Source organism: Elephas maximus, chromosome 18 (genome assembly GCF_024166365.1).
Source record: "Elephas maximus indicus isolate mEleMax1 chromosome 18, mEleMax1 primary haplotype, whole genome shotgun sequence".
Lineage (NCBI taxonomy): Eukaryota > Metazoa > Chordata > Mammalia > Proboscidea > Elephantidae > Elephas > Elephas maximus.
Genome location: NC_064836.1, coordinates 21,062,205 through 21,075,872, shown reverse-complemented (window position 1 = coordinate 21,075,872; position 13,668 = coordinate 21,062,205). Strand labels below are relative to the sequence as shown.

Here is a 13,668-nt window from a genome sequence, read left to right as displayed (position 1 = left end):
AAGGAGGAATAATTAAAAGTATGTAAACATTTAGTCAATCTCTTTATAAAATGAGTCTTCTGTTAAAATAAGTAACAGCCCCCAAAATGAACCCTTATATAAATACAACTTTTCACATGTCAAATTTACTTCAAAAGACATGATAATGCATATTTGAAGACCGTATTAGAATGACAGAATATCAGGGGCTGGAGCCCAGAATAAAGTTGTCTGGCCCATCCTAACAGAGAGAAACCAAGTGAGGCACTGAAAGGTTAAACAAAGCTACCCAGGATCACTAGGTAATCACAGTCAGAGGAAAAACACAGAGCACTATATTTATGATAAGAAAGTAAAGACTGATTTATATTTGTTTTTATGGAAAAGACTAAAATTATGAAATCATTTTCTGATCCTTTAAGCTAATTTACATAAAAGTGAAATCATAAAAAAATTACACTTTGAGATAATACTAGTGCTGCTCTTGAAATAAGCATCTCAGCAACATGGAAATGAGAAATAGATATAAAATGACAAGCTTAGTCAAAGTTACCTCCTTTTCCCTCAGGCAAACCCATGTAGGAGCACAATGTGAACTGGCATAATCCTCTACAGCTGGCATCACTATGGAGATAAAGGGAAACGGGTATGTGAGTGCATGCCCACATGTGTGGTGAATGTGTGCATGTGTGTTTATGTGTGAATGAGCACGTAACTGTGAGGGAGACTGGGAACAGGGAATTTGAAAAAGGAGAGGGAGATCATTATAAAGCATGTACTTTTCCACATACTTACAGAAGGAGAATCTGTAGTAATGCTGTGTTCCCATCAAAACAGGCCCAGGTATTCAAACAATAGAATTAAACTCAAAGATTTAATTCCTTTACAATGGATGAAGATTCCTTTTTTTTAAAATTAACTTCATTTTCTCTACCATGATTATGTTGACCATTAGCCTAAACCACCACAATCTCCAGGCTCTATTTCTTGAGGGCATTGGTGGTTTGGGGGTAGAAGTCTCACCTTCCACAGAGACCCAATTTCAATTCCTGGCCAGTGCATACCATGAACAGCCACCACCCATCCGTTGGTGGAGGCTTTAGTGTTGCTCTGATGCTTGTCTCAATTATCTAGTGCTGCTATAACAAAAATACCACAAGTGGATGGCTTTAACAAACAGAAATTTATCTGCTCACAGTTTTGGAGGCTAGAAGTCCGAATTTAGGGCACCGGCTCTACAGGAAGGCTTTCTCTGTTAGCTCTGGGAGAAGGTCCTTGTCTCTTTAGCTTCTGTTTCCTGGTTCCTTGGAGATCTCCATGGGGCTTGGCATGTTTTCCCCCATCTCTGATTGCTTAATCTGCTCCTTTTATATCTTGTAAGAAATTGACTCAAAACACAGCCAACACTAATCCTGCCTCATTAACACAATAAAGCCAACCCATTCGCAAATGGGATTATAGCCACAGGCATAGAGGTTAGGATTTACAATAGATATTTGGGGCGGCACAATTCAATCCATAACAAAAACCTCTTCATCTGTGAACTTGTAAAATCTATACTACAAGTTATCTGCTTCTAAAGTACAATAGCGGAACAGGCACGAGGTAGACGTTTCCATTATAAATGGGAGAAGGTGGAGGGAAAGAAGGAATAACGGGCACCAAACAAGTCCAAAACACAGCAAAACAATTTACATCAGCTCTCAATGCTTGAAAATAATCCTCTGTTCTTTGAGATCAACTGAGAAATGGTCCCTCCCTCCAGGCTCTGGGTGTTGGCCATGCTCTCTGAATTCTGGGTGCAGGCCCCTCAACACTGGGTTTCAGCTCTGCGTTCCGGGCGCCCCGGGATGGTAATTCTGCTCCCTTGGCTTTGGGTGGCCCCATTCTTCTAGTCTATCTGAGTGGCAACCTCAACCCCTTAGCACCAGCAGGCCCTGTTCTTCTGTCCCTTGGGCATGGCAACCCTGCTCCCTCAGCTTTGGGCAGTGGCTCCATTCTCTTGGCATTCGTGAATGGCAGCCCCTCACTCCCACACCTAGTTGGTGATGATATGACTCTTTGAAATGTAGGAAGCCGTAACTGCAACCTTTGAAACCCAGGAGGCCATCGCCCCATCCTTTGAAACCAAGACAACTCTGCTACCCGTGCTCGTTTGAACAGCTCTGCCGATCTCCAAACTTCTCCAAGGACGATCCTTTTCTTTTCTTGGAGGACAACAGATGTAGCTCTTTTGGCCTATTTTCCACCTGTAGAATTCCAAAAGGCAGACAGCTTTCTGTCCTTTCATGCTGTTTCTGTCCCTTTCAGTATAAGCTGATGGGTTTTCTGCTGTGGTAGTTAGTTAGATCCATCATCAGGCACAGGCTTAATCTCTTCAAGAAAACATTGTGTAGCCATGTCCTTGGTGAGAATTCTAGAACACGTGTCCTCAGTTTGTACAACAGAGTTTTCCAAATCTTTAAGTTCTGTGTTCCTTTTGCACAGCATTTTTAAGTCCATCTCTTAACTCTCACATTTTACTGTAATCCGCAAGGAGAAACCGTGTGGCACCTTTAAGATCTTGCTTAGGAATCTCCTCAGCCAAATATCCAAATTCATTGCATACAAGTTCTGCCTTCCACCCAACACCTGAACATAATCCAGACCAGTTCTTTGCCACTGCATTCTTCTACTGTCCAAGCACATGGTCATCACTTCCTTTTAAAGCCTCACCAGAAGCACATTTCTAGCAACATTCTGTTCATGACAGAAGCTGATCGCAGCTCTCAATTCTTTCTGAGCTCATCAGAATCATCTTTGATGGCCATAATTCTCACAACAGTTTCTTCAAGGCAATCTACGGCCTTACTGTGAAACACATTAAAATTCCTCCAGCCAGAACGAACAACACCAAAGACACAAGGAAAATATTAGCCCAAGAGACAAAAGAGCCACATAAACCAGAGACTCCATCAGCCTAAGACCAGAAGAACTAGATGATGCCTGGCTACCACCAATGACCACCCTGACAGGGAACACAACAGAGCCCCTAATGGGGCAGGAGAAAAAAGTGGGGTGCAGAACTCAAATTCCAGCAAAAAAAAAAGACCGGACTTAATGGTCTGACCCAGCCTGAAGGAACCCCAGACAACATGGCCCCTGAACTGTGTTAACCCAGAAATAAAACCATTCCCAAAGCCAACTCTTCAGACAAAGAATAGACTGGACTGTAAGACATAAAATGATACTCATGAAGAGTGAGCTTCTTAGTTCAAGTAGAGACAGGTGACTAAATGGGAAACTCCTGTCCAGAGGCAAGATGAGAAGACAGAAAGGGACAGAAGCTGGCTGAATGGACACAGGGAATCTGGGGTGGAAAGGAGGAATGTGAGGTCACATTACAGGGATAGCAACTAGGGTCACATAACAATGTGTGTATAAATTTTTGTATGAAAAACTAACTTGAGCTGTAAACTTCACCTAAAGCACAATTAAAAAAGGCAAAAAAAAAAAAAATCCTCCAGTCTCTCACATTACCCAATTCCAAAACCACTTCCACATTTTAATTATCTGTTAAAGCAGCACCCCCACTCCCAGTACCAAGTTCTGCCTTAGTTATCTAGTGCTGCTATAACAGAAATACCACAAGAGGATGGCTTTAACAAACAGAAATTTACTTGCTCACAGTTTAGGAAGCTAGAAGTCTGAATTCAGAGTACCAGCTCTAGGGGAAAGCTTCCTCTCTCTGTCAATTCTGGAGGAAGATCCACACCTCTTCAACTTCTGTTTCCTGGTTCCCTGGAGATCTCCATGTGGTCTGGCATATGTCTTACTTCATCTCTGCTTACTTAATTTACTCCTTTTATATCTTGTAAGAGACAGACTCAAGACACACCCCACCTAATCCTTCCTCATTAACATAACAAAGACAACCCATTCCCAAATGGGATTATAACCACAGGCATAAAGGTTAGGATTTATAACACATATTTTTGGGAGCGCACAATTCAGTGGAGTTCCCAGACTAAGATGGACTAGAAAGAAAGGCCTAGCAATCTACTTCACAAATGCAGCCAATGAAAACCCTAAGGATCACAACAAATCATGGAGATGATGCAGGACTTCTCTCCATTGTGCATGGGGTTGACATGAGTAGCCTGACTCATTCGCAGCTAAGAACATTAATCTCTTAATGCCCGCAAAGATTTTCCTCCCAAACACACTGTTAATGTAGTCACAACCTTTAATGTCTAGCTTCCATTGATAAACTCTTGTTACAGCTAATTGCTAAGCAGACGCATATACTATACATAATAAGCCCAAAACTTAAAATATTTCTAATTAATGCTGCCAACCCCTCCTCCCAACCAATTTAACCCATTTAGACCATAGTCACTAACCTCTCTTGACATCTTTTAGTCTTCTCCCTAAGTCATTCACCCAATGATGTACAATTTTGGTTCCTAATTGAAAATCATAGTGTTGTGGAAAGGTCATGGTCTCTGAATGGAATAAGACTTCAATTCTAAAGGCAGTATCATTTCATACTGTCTTTGGAAACTTGTACTTGTTACTTAATCTTTGGAGTAAGAAAAAAGATAACTAAAATCATTTGTAAAATAGTAATAACATGTATACCCCAGGACAGAAAATAAGTTTCACCTCATATACCAATTCCGCTGGATATTATTAGTAGCTTTTGGAGTGGAGGTGGAGGGTAGTGTTGAAAAGGATTCTGAAACCAAGTCTACAACTGTTAAGAGAAAAGACGCCTTAACAGAAGACATGTCTGCTATAGCTGTTGGGAGGATGGTCTGCCTATGTGCTTCCCATTCAGGCCCTAACCAGAGGCCTTGGGCCCAGAACTTTCTCTGATAAGGAGGCTGAGAATTGGGTCTCTCTTCTGCTCGCACAGTAACTATCTCTTGCAGGTGCACAGGCACCACGTGGTACCCGGCTAACCCCACTTCTGTATCTGTTCCCAGTGGGGAGGTAATGGGGTTTCTCAGTCTGCAGCATAGGAGAGTGTACTTAGAGCAAACACCCTGCACCAGCTGTAAGAAGCAACTCCCTCACTGGCCACGGAAGACCAGCACCCACAACTGAAGCTGATCTTGCTCTGTCTCTTCTCTTGTGAGTAAAGTGTTGTCCCATGTGCTAGTAAAGCATGTGGTTCATGTCTTTTGTTGGTAACCTCGAAGCCTGGTACAAGAGTCAAGGGAGAGAGAGGTGGTCCCATGCATTTGCTACTCGCCACTAAGAGAAACAGTGGATATATGACGCCAGGCCCAAGGTAAGCACCCAAAATATGTTCATTCCCTTTGTGTTTCTCACAAATAGAATATAAAATTCAAGGAAAACCTAAAACTCATGGCCTAGGAACACAGAAGGCTCCTGTATAATACTTTTTTCTCTTTTATAGCATCAGTTATTTAATTTCAAACACTCTCCTCTGTAAATATTCCGGAATAAACACTAATCTCGTCATACTTCTTGTCCACCTCTTAGAATTTTTCTTAAAAAAACCTTCAGGCCTGAGTGCTATCCTCCAAACTGGCATTCTTTAACTTTATGTTGTTGCTATGCAATTACTGTAGAGTTAAAATAGTCTGAAAAAAGTCAAGTCCTTTCTATATTTACTTTTACAAACTCATTTATAACAGTCCTATCCAAAAGCAGCCTAAACATTGAGACACATGCTCATCACCACTCCAGATCAAAAAAATAATCAATTACATTTCTTTTCATATCAATGTCTTATAGAACTTTATAATTTGGAAAGCACACTAAATACATTTCATTTGATCCACCTAAGTTCCTATGCATTTACTCAATATTTTTTTCTAAGAGGTTTTTTTTTTTTAATCTTAGAGAATTAAATTAACTGTCCACAAATGTAATTCGTTTTCCCAGCTTTTGATGCATTTTTCATTTGGTTTGTTAGTTACTTATATATTTGATTGTTAGACGCTCATTAACATAATAAAACCATGAATATGCACATGCTCAAAAAATTGTTCTACTTAATTTCATTTTCTAGTTAACTGAAAACAGCTTTCTGACGACTGCGGCTGATCATTCCTAACATGTACCACCACGTTAGTTACTAACAGGCACCATCACGTTAGTTACTAACAGGCACCACCACATTAGTAAGTTCAGAGTGAAGGTTACCTAATGTTTCATTAAAATCCTTTATCTCCTGATGACTCAGAATATTATTGTGAGCATCAATGCAAAACTAAGACATTGTTCTGAATATACGTGACTGTTGAGAAGTTTCTTTTTAAATAAATTCCTAAGAATAGCTTGCTCTGTTGACCCTATTTCCTCTTTCTAAAAAAATGGATAATCAAAAGTTTTGATTTCTTAGGTTTAATTTAAGACTGTAATACACAGATATACAAAATATGCATACCATCATTTTACTCAAAATCTTAAAATGTTTTATTTATCATAGCTTATTCAATCTTTCATTATCCCTATAGGCACTTATACTTTAGGTACTGACTGGCTAGCACTTGTTGGGGAAACAATGTAGGCAGCTGACTGAAAACCAAATCTATGGAAAAACAAACTAGTGCTACATAGGTATGGTGTATACACGGTACAAGCTTTTTAAAAAATGCAAAAAGTATTACTCACAAATTGTATAAATAATCCAATGTATAGTTCTCCCTGTTTTCTACACTGGCACACCCTGCTGAAGTCTAATATTGCTTCAGAACAGTAAAAAAACGAAATGCTTCTTAATACATCTATTTCTCTAATTTCCACACGTTTCTATTTTTATGTGGTGAGCTAGAAAAGGAACCTGGGAGAAACCGTAAATTACTTCAAAATTACTCACAGAGGTCTCTGAATAAATCTACCTAATTATCTGAACATGTTTTAAATCTGTGACATATGGTCTCTACAAAACATCAGAAAGTCTATCCCTGCCATAAAATCAAGGTATCCCTTCCAAGAATACCATTAATTAAACTGAACTGTAATGCCCCTAAGAAAAACGCTGTCTCGCTCTGTCTCATAATAACAACGTCTCTCTAACAATAGTACAGAGAGCAGGAAAGGGCTGTGATGCATTCCCTCAAGACTAAAATAACATGTTTCTACTGAATTTTTTAAATCTGGTATTTGAAACAGCTTTCAAGAGTCCAAATTCTGTCTTAAAATCTTAGGGCCAAAACAAACCTTAAAGAACATCTCAGAACTGTACTGATGACTTTAAAAATACGATACATGTGAAAGTGTATGGCAAACTATAAGGTACACTATGAATAAAAATCATATATACATATATAGGTTCTTTCTAGTTCAACCTTCTCTTACAATTTAAAATAATGCTGCCCAGAGAGGTTAAGTAGCTAAAGTCAATACAGCAAATTAACAACAAGGGTAAATATCTTTACTTCAGTAAAACATTTTGCAAAGTCTTCTGATAGTCTTAAGAAACAGACAGAAAAATTGGACTGAACGAAGGAAAGGCATGGACCAGATGATCAAAGACCAGCTTTATCGTTAGGTTTCGAATAATTCATATTTGCATTTTGGAAAGATAATTAGCAATAGTTTGGAAAAAGGATTGGAAGGAAACTTAAGACTGGAAATAAGACTGGTTAGGAAGCTAATGTTAGTCTCTTAATGAGAGACAGGGCATAAACTACAGCTGTAGGAATCATTAATTTGAGATGCAGGCTTGACAGAACTCAGTGATTAGGAGCATGCAGGGGTGAAGTATAATAACTCAGGGTTGATTTCTAGGTTTCAAGCTTGGATGTTTGGCTCATTAAAAATACCATTCAGGTGATGAATCCACTTGAAGTAGGGGAGTGTGGAGGGTGGATTTGGTGGTTACAGATGACAAATTTAGGACATTTTTAACATCCCAAACTAAACACTTTGGATTGCTGTGGGACATCCAAGTAAAGCTATGTAGACAGTATTTAGAAATATAAATCAGAAAAAGTCTGAGTATCTGGGCACTGATGCAGAACAAGGCCACAGCAATGGACGCAATCCGTGAATAAGAATGCACAGAACCCCATACGACAGTTCAGGAAACATGTGTTGAGTATATACCATATTTAGGCATTGCACAAAATCTAAGGGGTACAAAGTGAATAAGTCATTATCTCCAGGAGTTTACATTCTGACTGAACTTCTACTCTGACTGAGGAGAAAGACATAAACATGTGATGATAAAATTGTTTGATGCGTGCAGTTACAGCAGCTCGTGTAGTTATATATACGAAAAGGGCCAAGAGCGGAAACATGAAGAACATAAAGTCGGGTAGATGAGGAAAACACTGAGAGGTAAGGCGTGTAATCATGAGGGAGAAACCCCAAAAAACAGTAAATAGTGAACCCTAAAAAAGCTACTATGCTGGATAACAATTACATGTCTTGACAGGCTAGACTAGAACAGTGATTCCCAACCTGCTATCACCAGATCTCTCAGGATCTGAAAAGGTAACCATGAAGACCTGAAAACTACTCTTAATATTTCAAAATACATTAGAAAACTGCACCTTTACCTAAGATAGAGATAATTATATAAACTCAGTGTGGTAACACAATCATATTTGTGTGAAGTCCTAATTAGCAGTTATATGTCTGGCTGATAAAAGGAGGAAATGAATTTTTACTTAGTAGATGTAATTTGGTATTGTAAAGATAATCCTTAGCACTTAAACTAGACTCAAGGGATAAAATATTGGGCCCAGAGCTAGTAAGAGCATGCCTAACAGAAATAAATGCCCTGTTCAATTCAAAACGCTGCTTAGCTATGTAAGGTACTGCAGACACATGACTGGAGAGTAGTCCAGGTAAAAGAGTCTTGATTATGACTTCACCCTAAGCCAGCATGAACTCCAAAAAGGCTATGCTAATGTTGTTGTAAGTGCCATTGAGTAGCTTTTGATTCATGGTGACTCCATGCATGTCAGAGTAGAACTGCACTCTATATGGTTTTCTCAATGGCTAATTTTTTGGAAGTAGACTGCCAGAACTTTCTTCCAAGGCACCACTGGGCAGACCATTTGAACCACCCTGGGACTCCATTCTAACATTCTAATACTAGGCTAAATTAACAGCTTTATACCCCAGTCAATTAAGCACCACAACAGTTTTAACATGGGCTATTCAAGATTCTAAATCTTCCAATAGGTTGGCCAGGTAGCTGTCTTCCAAATTTCTTGTGCTCCTAAGGAACCTGTACATAGATGAAGAGGCAGTTGTTTGAACAGAACAAGGGGATAAGTGTGGTTTTAAAGTCAGGAAAGGTATGCGTCAGGGTTGTATCTTTTCACCGTATTTATTCAGTCTGTATGCTGAGCAAATAATACAAGAAGCTGGTCTCTATGAAGAAGAATGGGGCATCAGGATAGGAGGAAGACTCAATAAGAATGTGTGATGTGCAGATGACACAATCTTGCTTGCTCAAAGTGGAGAGGACTTGAAGCACTTATGATGAAGATCAAAGATCACAGCCTTCAGTATGGATTACACCGCAACATAAAGAAAACAAAACTTCTCACAATTAGACCAATAAGCAACGTCATGATAAACAGAGAAAAGATTCAAGTTGTCCAGGATTTCACTTTACTTGGATCCACAATCAACACTCATGGAAGCAGCAGTCAGGAAATCAAAAGACACACTGCATTGGGCAAACCTGCTGCAAAAGATCCCTTTAACATATTAAAAAGCAAAGATGTCACTTTAAGGACTAAAGTGCACCTAACCCAAGCCATGGTGTTTTCAAACACCTCACGTGCATGTGAGAACTGGACAATGAATAACGAAGACTAAGAAGAATTGATACCTTTGAATTATGATGCTGGCGAAGAACAACGAATATATCATAGGCTGCCAAATGAATGAACAAATTTGTCTTGGAAGAAGTACAGCGAGAATCCTCCTTAGAAGCAAGGATGGTAATACTTCGTCTCACATACTTTGGATATGTTATCAGAACAGACCAATCCCTGGAGAAGGACTTTAAGTTTGGTAAAGTTGAGGGTCAGCGAAAAAGAGAAAGGCCCTCAACAAGATGGACTGACACAGTGGCTGCAACGATGGGCTCCAGCATAACAACAATCAAGAGGATGGCGCAGAACTGGGCAATGTTTGTACTGTTGTACACAGGGTTGCTATGAGTCAGAAGCGACTCAATGGCACCTAAAAACAACACAGCATTCAAGGTTACATCTGAATACAGTGCCCACCACTTAATTCAAAATTTCAAAATATATAACTACAGATCATCCACAGGAGAAAACCTGATGGTTTTTCTAGAAAAGGGACCACTCAAGAGTTGTCTTCAAACAGTAGAAAGTTACGTACAAACGAATAATGGGCTTTTAATTTATTGTTCCAGAAACCAGAACTAGGATGGGTAGATAGGTAGAAGTTACTAAGTAGCAGATTTGGCACCAAATCACAAAGACCTTATGAACTACAAGAATTACTGCCTCATAAAACTGTTGAACTCATTGCCATTGAATGTTTTTATACAAAGGAAGAATGATCCGTCTCTTGGTCTTCACACTATATATAATTGCATGTTTAAAATTATCTGCCCTTGAGGGCAGGAATGTGATCTTATTCATCTTTATGGCTCCACAGAGCCTAGCACAGAACACTGTGTAAAGCTGGTGCTCAGTAAATGTCTAGTGAATTAGCACGTGGATGCATGAATTAAATGTTTTAAGAATACTTCATTGGGAAGAATGTTGGATGAGACACCCTCTTGGGCCCCTAATATTATAAAGTGTTCTGAGTACAGAGTCCACATCCAGAGCTCATTTTACTCCATAGCACAGCCTGGGAACGGTGTACATAAACAATCTGCTTTAGTTGTGATAAATAGCACAAAAGACTCACCTGCTCTGACATCTCCATTTGAAATAGTAGTTTCTTCACTAAACTAGAAAGAATATAATTTCAGCCCTGATCTTTTATTATGGAACCTCTCTACCAAATGTTTATATCTGAAAATATTTACAAGAACATTTCAAACACAGAAGAATCTCTAGAACATGAGGATTAAAAATCTTGTTATTTAAACACACAAGTTGTATACAAAATATCAAATCATGGCAAAAGGATCAAATCAAATTTAACTGCTAAGGATCAAAAGGAACAACTAAGAAGAAGAAGAAAACCCGGAAAATACCTTAAGAAATTAAAAGCTATAGGATCTTCTCTGAATACTCTTTGGCTAATTCTTCTTCACCTTCTGAATAAAACTTTTTACCTTTACCACTTTATAAGCAATTCTACCACAATTTGGATGGGGAAATAAAATACAAAATGTCAATCAGTGAGTTGATTTCTTGATTTTTCACCCTTAGCAAAAAGTAAAGTGAGGATAAAGAGGCTGAAAGTACTGCTGGGATAACAAGAGTATCAAAAGTATAAATAGATCATATTCTCAGTGCTCATCATCTTAGCTACAGCAGATATTTGAAGCTGTCTGAAATGTGTGTCTTGCATACAACAGGTACCCAAGTAATCTCTTAATAAGAGAAACACACAGCTAAAGCCATTTTGGAGTCCACAAGCTGGGGGAAGAAAGAGTCCCCCAAAATTTGTGCTATCAGTGATTGGTCACCTAGATGGGAAGCACTTGGAAAAGTTTCACTTAAGAGGAACACATAAAATTTAGACTAACAAAGATGTAGCTACAGGTACCTTGCACACCTGTACAGATGCATACACACACAGGAAAATTACACAATATTTCCACTGACTTAACCTAGAGTGAGAAGTTAAAACCTAAAGGTGGAAAATGCTGTGATCTTTCACACAGTATCCTAGACCTATGACTGTAATTTTCTCCTTTTAAAAGCTAAACAGAAACAGACACTTCATTCCAGTGACATGTTTTGGGAACAAGAGAAAAACACACTTTTAGTACCAACTACTTTGAATTTTATTTAGCTACTTTTTAAAAACGAGTATTTCTGACAATCCAACACTTAATAGGCGCAAATATGCAGCATTCAAAGAGTAAGTTTGTTTTAAAGGAGACTTACTCTCTCACAGAGAAAGGCAATTCGGAGTGTCGGGGGAAAAACCACTTGAGGAAATTAACCGCGCCCCAAATTTCCTGGTCCCCGACAACAGCGAATAGAAGGGGACGGACGGAGACACAGCCTCAGCTTCTGGGTAGGGACGGGAAGGGTTAGGACCAGGACACAAAACTGACCCTCAGCCTGGAAGGGGCGTGGGCCCTGCGGGATGCCGGGTGCCGGAGCGACCGAAGGGGCGCGCGGTCCCTGCCCCGGGCCGCCCGCGGGGCCGCAGGGCCGCAGCCGGAGCCTCGCTCGGCGCCGGTGAACCGCCAGCTCGCCCAACTCTTCCCGCGCCGGCCCCGGGGCCGAGGCCGCCAGAGCCGCTAGAGCCGAGGGGGGCGGCCTGCAGGGAGGGCGAGTCCGGCTTCCCCGCGCCGCGCTCCGCCACCCGCCGCCCGGCCGAGGTCGGGACCCCGCGCCTCGTTCCGGCTCCCCGCCCTCCGGAGCTGCCCCGTCCGCGCCGCAGCCTCCGGGCGCCTCCGGCCCACCGCTCCCCAGGCGTTCGCCCCGCCTCGCGGACCGCGCCGGCCTCTACTTACCTTCAATCGCCATGATGCGCTCGCCATGGACCGCACCAACCGGCTGGCGGGGGCCGCGCGGGCGAACGGCGGCGCGCGAGGCCGCGAGCGAGAGCGGCGGGCCCGGCCCGGACGGCGGGCTGCGCGGCCGGGAGAAGGTGGCGGGCGCGCGGCGGGCGGGGCGCCGGGCGTGCGGGGCGCCGAACGACGGAACCTTCCCGGGTCGCAGCGGTGGCCGCCGGCATGTGACGGCGCCCCGCCCCCGCCCCTCCGCCCCGCCCCCGCCCCTCCGCCCCGCCCCTCCGCCCCCACCGCGGCTCGCGCGGGGATTCAAAACAGGCGCCCAGCCCGGGAAGCCCGGCACCAGCGCCCGCCAGCGCCCGAGCCGCACTGAGCATGTGCACCCGCGTGGCTGGGGCCTGGTGGTTTCCTAGGCGTCGGTACATCCTCACTGCTTGCAGCCTCCCAAATCGATGGGGCGGAAGTGGGACCAGGATGCGGTCAGCACCGTGGACAGGTCCCCTGACAGAGAGTTGGGCTCAGTAATTCCCTCAAAATCGCTAATCTGAAAGTCTGTTTTGTTTTGTTTTGTTTTCCCTCAATCAGCCAAATACTCGCCTCAGATCTCCGCTGTAGGATGGAGAGACATCTAGCTGGCAAAAAGCAAATAGGAGAAAGGGATCCTGAGGACAGCAGCTTCCCTTTCCCTATCTCTCTGTCACACACACACACACACACACACACACACGTCTGCCCACATTTCATCCCCTAAGACCCCGTCTTGATAAGTCTGGCCACCAGTGTGAGTTTGGTTTCCCCCTTGAAAACATGAGCTGGCATTTGACTTACACTTTGTAAATACATTTAAAGCCACACAAAAGTACAAGTCAGGCAGACATTTTGACAACGGGTCTGAAAAAGCATGTCACGTCCAGGGTTTTTTAATTTGCAAGCCTTGATGGAGGCTTGGTGGCGCAGTGGTTAAGAGCTCGGCTGCTAACCAAAAGGTCGGCAGTTCGAATCCATCAGCTGCTCCTTGGAAACCCTATGGGGCAGTTCCACTCTGTCCTATAGGGTCACTATGAGTCAGAATCGACTCGATGGCAATA

The 13,668-nt window shown here is 42.0% G+C and overlaps 1 protein-coding gene across 3 annotated transcripts in view; it reads right to left on the bottom strand.

The window, feature by feature from the left end:
• Positions 1 to 12,655, bottom strand: part of SYT14 (synaptotagmin 14) — a 432,582-nt gene extending 419,927 nt beyond the window's left edge. For 2 of the 3 annotated variants that reach the window (XM_049857727.1, XM_049857729.1), the window contains exon 1: positions 533 to 2,977. In XM_049857727.1, coding sequence (XP_049713684.1) covers positions 533 to 647 — 115 coding nt within the window. In that variant the 5' untranslated portion in view covers positions 648 to 2,977. Of the gene's footprint in view, positions 1 to 532; positions 2,978 to 12,580 lie in introns of those variants that run through there. The other variant, XM_049857726.1, reaches the window with a different exon arrangement.
• Between the last annotated feature and the right edge of the window lie 1,013 nt (positions 12,656 to 13,668).